The sequence below is a fragment of the Pholis gunnellus genome (assembly GCF_910591455.1).
Source record: "Pholis gunnellus genome assembly, chromosome: 17".
NCBI lineage: Eukaryota > Metazoa > Chordata > Actinopteri > Perciformes > Pholidae > Pholis > Pholis gunnellus.
In genome coordinates, this window is record NC_136544.1 from 16,995,405 (window position 1) to 17,001,728 (window position 6,324).

Below are 6,324 nucleotides of genomic sequence, written 5' to 3' on the forward strand. Positions count from 1 at the left end.
CCAAGGCGGTTTTGCTCCTCATAATTGGCTTCTTCACTCTGTCTGTCTTGGGCAATCATTGGAGAGTTATGATGTATTATATTGCCGGGAAAACATGATTAAGTTGTGTAGAAGTGATTCAATAACGTATCATTTTCTCTTGATGAACAAAACAGTGTAATTGAAGGGGATATTCACGGAGTACACTGAGTGCTTTCTTCCTCTACCTAACAACAACTCTGCTGCCACGTCGTCTAACCAGGACAGGGAGACTGATCCAGCGCTTCATTTTGTTCGGTTCCAGCTGAAGCCCCAAAAGGAGCGACGCCTCGCACCAGGAAACAGCATTCTTTGAGGATCCAGGGAGGCGGCCACCAAAGCTGCACAATCCTCTAAATACCTAAACATTCTGCATCTGGATCCTGCAATAGAGTACATTTAATGCTCTGCAATAACAGTCAAATATTAGCATCAATGGTGGAATGTGACTCTTGTAAAGCACTTAAGTACAATTTTATGATACTTTGTACATTTACTCCACTGCATGTGTTTGACAGCTAGAGTTACTTTTTCAGATTAAGATTTTATATTTAAACATGTTAATAGTTTCTAAAATATACATTATAGATTACCAATACTATATATGAAGATAGCTCTCCCTTGACAACATTAAAATACTAACTACATGTTCATGACTCTATAATAATAATTGAATGATATATTATATTTATGAAATGATAATATATGTACCATATATGATAATCTCAATACTTTGAATGGGGCCATTTTGCTTTTGATACATAAACTACTATTTTGCTGATAACACTAGTGTACTTTTACTTTTTAAAGTAAGATTTTGAATGCATGCCTTTTATTTGTGGTAGTAGGAGTATTTTAATACTGTGGCTACTTTTACGAAGATCTCAATACTTTTACACCACTGCAGCTCTAATTCAAGAGGAAATAGCAAAACATCTTGCAAAACTGGATTTGTACCAAAAAGGAATATCTAACTTTACAAAAAGTTAGACTGAAATCCATAAAAAAAAAGAAGGAAAAACACTAAGTTGAGTTACTGATAACTAACAAGCAGACACATGAACACAAATAGGACGTAGCTTCCTTGGTGGAGGCCACAACTGGACAGAACTCTGCACCACGCACGTGCATTCAGCGACAGACTAGGTGTAACCACATGCCATCGCTCGGTCAGTCGGAGTGGCGTGAGCCTGCTCCACACCTGGAGAATGGATTCCAGTTTGTGCCCGTGGTGCTCAGGTGTGGAGGACAACCAGTAAGCTCATCTCATCCTTTCCTCAGGGCTGAAAGATAAAGGACAGACAGAGAGAACCCCACAACCTTGAGAGAGAGAGAGGGAGGTAAACGTGCCTCGTGTACTGTTTGGAAATAGTTTGACGGGGGAGGCCTTGTTTCTCCCTTTCTCTACTCCGTCTCTACTCTGAGCAACAGGTTAAAGCTGTGCACATCCAGCCACTGCCCTGGGGATGTGTTATGACAACCGAAAACGGTGATCTGCGAGAGCAAGAAGTGGCATGAACAGACCTCAAGGTTTCTGACATGTGGGGGTGGGTGAAAAGGACCTCTGTTGAGAAGTGTCTAGCCCGAAGATACAACCATCAACTCAAGCACACATCAGGAAGCCACGGAGAAACTGTCTGGGCCCACGTCTGATCGCTGCGCTGGGTGAGGTAAACAAATACAGCCACCAAAACAGGAGCTGGTAACAGCTCACTGCACTAATTAGGTTGAAGGACGCTTGGATTTGCTTCTCATCGAGAGTCGATGGCGGGTTGGAGGAAGGTGATTGAGATGTGGTTTTGTGTCGATGCCAGGCAGCGCCCCAGGATGCTTTTCTTCCCGCTAAATCACCAAGGAACTATTGTGAAATGTTCACAGCTTGTTCTGGGAAATCCCATCATGCTACTTTCACACAGTCTATACTCGCAACTTCACAAACACACCTCAGACATCCTCCCCACAGTAATCCGTGACTTACTGAAAAAGTTTGATATCTTTAGTTTTTGGTGTCTCTGGCCGCAGGCAAGAAGGAAGCCTCCAGATGGACAGGCAGGAATATTCTGACACCTATCTGTGGAAAAAAAGAGAGGATAGTCTGATGAGACTGAATCAGGGGGAGCTGACAAAAGCGAGCCCCAGGACATGTTTCACAGAGTCTTTCCTGTCACATGTCTACATGTCAACAGATTATGCTACATGCTCTCAGAGTTTGTCTTGGGTTAGTGGGGGGAAAGGATCTCTGCTATCACACCTGTCAGCCACGCATTAGAGAATATCAAATATAATGGAAAATATAGCCTGCAGCCTAGATTTAAATTTGGGAAGTTTACCATCAATTGAACAACCTGGGCGAAAATGTTGACTTGTCCACGATGGGGTGTCAGTGCTAACATTTAGGGTCCTGGTTACTGATGTATCACAGCATTCAAAGTTAAGGACAATTCATAGAGTTTAAATACACGATTGGTACTGCTACTGAGCGGTGTTGACAGTAGGTGGTGTTTCTTAAGCCATTTTGAACCAGACAAAGATCATTAATTTAAAAAACAACACATATCACACAGTTGTAGTTAAAATAGGGCACTAACTATTTTATAAACGACGGGTAACAAACACCTTTAACTTTATTTGCCTCACAAAATTATTTACATTATTTATTTTTAAATTTCAGTGTCTCAAAATCGAGGCAGAGTGAGCCCTCTTCATTAGCTCCACCCCTCTCTCGCTCCCTCAGGTGTTACGTCACTTCCGCTTTCCTATTTCCGTACACAAACGCTCTACCGATGACGTGTACACTCCACTACCGTTAGCTGGCTAGCCAGCTAGCTTAGCCACCTGTCAGATTAACTGTGTAACGTTAATAGATTACGATCCTAACGGGGCGCGAGTCAACACATCGCTGAAGATGGAGACGCTTTACCACCAGACAAACAAGTGAGTGTGTTTCTATTGTGTTGGAAACTGTTTACATTATCAGCTAGCTGAGCTAGCTAGCTAATTAGCGGTGATTGAACTTTCATTCGTAGTTAACTGTAGCACACTGATACCATCATATTGGGGGCTATTGGTCATTAAACTCTCCACACAGCAGATTGTTGACGTATTTAAATGTTTGTCAGGTTGTATTTTGGCATCATGTGTTGGTTCTCATCCACTAACGTGACGTTTTATTTTGGATTAGGCAAATCCAGGAGGTGCAGTCGTATATGGGAGATCTGGAGAAGACGGATCGTGAGTCTGTACACTGTGAGTAGCGACGTTACATGATTTAAGCCACGTGACGCTGTGTTTGAATGGGTTCTTACCGTCTATACAGACTCCTTGTTATGGCTGCCTCTCTGAGATATATATACATATAGTGACTGGAGGGGAGGTGGTGTCTCCCTGGCTGATTGTTTTGTTTTCTGAGGCTGGTGCCAGGACAGGAAGGAGCAGGGCTGGGTGCAGGGACACAAAGTGGGAGGGCTTCTTCTAGATAATGGTTTGGAGCCACTTAGCCAGGCAGTAGACACCCCCGATTCTCCCCCTCCCCATTCCCACATTATGACATCAACATGTGTTTTAACCCAGAGGAGGATGTAGCACTCTAAAGTCTATACGCTAACTAATAAGGGAGGGTCAGCAACCTGAAAACGGAAGTGAAGTTGGAAAAAGTAGTAAATCCTCAAACAGATGTGTTACATTTAACAAGGGCACACTTTTACCTGATCACTGTCTTCCTTCCTGTAACTACACCAATAAATGTTCTCCTTTTTGTGTTCTTTAGTGTTAGAGAACGAGCTGCAGGCTAGAATCGACCAGATCTTCAACCAGCTGGAACGTCTCGAGATCTTGGCCAGCAAGGAACCGCCGAACCGCCGGCAGAACGCCAAAGTGTGAGTTTGGAGTGAGTCAGTGGTGACCCGAGAGCCCACCGAGCGGGCAGGGGGTGATAAACGCAGAGGGTGTAGGAGAGGAGACAGGCAGCTCTGTGAAAACATTTCCTCAGCAGCCACGTCATCACCAGCATTCCTGCTGCGTTGGGCAAAGACTCATTCTGAGCTGGGGAAACAGGCCTGAGGGGACACCGTGCACCCCGTCCCACATCGCTCCTCTGATCTTAGCGGAGCTCTAGTGGGGTCTGAGAGTGACGCTGAGGACTGTGAGAGGCTCTTCATTCCAACCGCTTGAGATCTGAGGGGAAAGAAATGTTCTCATCAGCCAGAGCAATTAGGAATCGTTAGAATCACGTATATGATGCTTCACTTCATACTAAAGGTGAATCAACAGTTTAACTGTGTTCTTTCCCTCAGGCGAGTGGACCAGCTGAAGTATGATGTCCAACACCTTCGGACCGCCCTGCAGAATTTCCAGCACCGACGCTACGCCAGAGAGGCCCAGGACCGAGAGAGGGAGGAGCTCATGAGCCGGACCTTCACTACCAACGTGAGTGAAACGCACCTTTTAAACGGGGTGTGAAGTGAACCGCGTCAGTGTTGCTACAGAGCTCAGTCTTCTGATAACAAGAGGGGTCGGTACAAACGCGATAGCGCTCCGTGAACTTTGACTCTTTGTCAGGTTGACATGCAGGCTAGTTTATCAGGATAGAATACGAATGTCTCAAGCTGAATAATGTGGAATAAAGAAAAAAAATGAACATTTGTTTTTTGTCCAATAGGACGCAGATACCTCCATCCCCATAGATGAGACCCTACAGTTAAACTCCAACTTGCACAACGCACACAGAGGCATGGATGACATCCTGGGCAGCGGCAGCGGCATCCTCAACGGTCTCAGAGACCAGAGATCTACTCTGAAGGTGTGTGCGCCTGATTTAATACAAGATCCTCAAATTAAAAATATCCATCTGCAGAGCACATCACTTCTTATTTCTAGATAAAGGAACCGGTATGGAAGGTAAGGCTGTCATTCAAATTCATCTTTGTCAATTGTGCGTTTTGTCTTTTTTTTTTGGCAAATGAATTACCCTCAAAACACGAGTGGAGAGAGTCTGTAACCATAAGCATGATTCATGAGCTCATATGTGTATTAATTAAAATGATAAGTATCAGTTATCAGCAGTACATCACAACATCCCTGATAGAAAGGTACTTTCCCTGGACAGCTACAGGGTAAACTGTACGTTCCCTGACCCGGTGTTCTGGTGTTGACACCGATCACAATAGTCTTATTGTTGCTGTGCTCGTGCTCAGAGGGTGAGTCCTTGTTTCCAGGGAGGAGACGGTCTTCCTGGTTTCGCTCCGGGCCTCTTATCAGGGTGCGTCCGTGTTGATCGGCTTGTCTCGCCATGAGAAACCTCTGACGGAGCGGCGCGTCGGGGCAGGGTGTCGGCGCGCAACGTCTCCCAAAATCTGACAAATTAAGGCTGAGATAATTACAATGCGTTCTTGTTATGCCTGCATTTTCCAAAAACACTCAAGCGTACTGATGGCTGTTAATAACTCAATCTAACACGTTGATCTTCGCTCTGCTCAGGGGACCCACAAGAAGATGCTGGACGTGGCCAACATGTTGGGGCTGTCGAACACGGTGATGCGACTGATAGAAAAGCGAGCCACCCAAGACAAGTTGATCATGATCGGAGGCATGCTGTTGACCTGCGTCTTCATGTTCCTGGTCATCAGATACCTGGGCTGACCCCCCCCCCCCCCCATCCCATCCAGTCCAGTCGTGGACGTTTCTGCAGCGCATCATCCCTCATGATATGAAAAGTGGCAGAATGCACTTTTTTAACATCAGATTTGAGTCGTTTTTTCTTATAAATCGTGCCATTATAGTTTGTTTTCCACCATTTAAATTATTTTGGGCACCTTTTGCAAAATGGTAAAGGTTGATGAAGACCTTAATAACAGTATTTTATTCCACTTGAAGCTCCGACAGAGCGTTGAACTTTGATAATAGATCTGCCGCTTTCCTCAGATTACTGCCACAAATCCAGAATCTGCTTTATCAAAACCACTGAAACTGTAAATCTCTCTCGTGACCGTTTCCAAAATACTTCAAACTGATCTTTATTCTCAGCTTCTTCCTCCAGTGAACAGCTCTGTTTTCTATCTCAATCTGTCCGCATCATTCTGCCTTGTTGGTTCATAGAGAAATACTGTGTTTCATTACAACTCAAGAATCGTTTGTTTTCTGTGTTATGTGCATAACATGTGGCAACAAGGATCTGTTCATAATTTCTCTTGGATTTAAGCTTCTGTGTAGTCTCACTATGTGAGTGACTTTAATTCTCTTAATAGAATAAAACTTGTTTCATTTCCTCTGACTTCTTTAAATGGTTCTGCTGCTGTAAAGCTGAGGGGC

The 6,324-nt window shown here is 44.3% G+C and overlaps 1 protein-coding gene across 1 annotated transcript; it reads left to right on the forward strand.

Moving 5' to 3' along the window:
- The first annotated feature begins 2,794 nt into the window (after positions 1-2,794).
- gosr2 (golgi SNAP receptor complex member 2) lies at positions 2,795-6,286 on the forward strand. The gene is made up of 6 exons (XM_079177587.1): positions 2,795-2,952; positions 3,200-3,264; positions 3,785-3,893; positions 4,311-4,443; positions 4,676-4,816; positions 5,494-6,286. The coding sequence occupies exons 1-6, from the start codon at positions 2,924-2,926 to the stop codon at positions 5,653-5,655; spliced, it is 639 nt and encodes a 212-aa protein (XP_079033713.1). The 5' UTR covers positions 2,795-2,923; the 3' UTR covers positions 5,656-6,286.
- Positions 6,287-6,324: the final 38 nt, after the last annotated feature.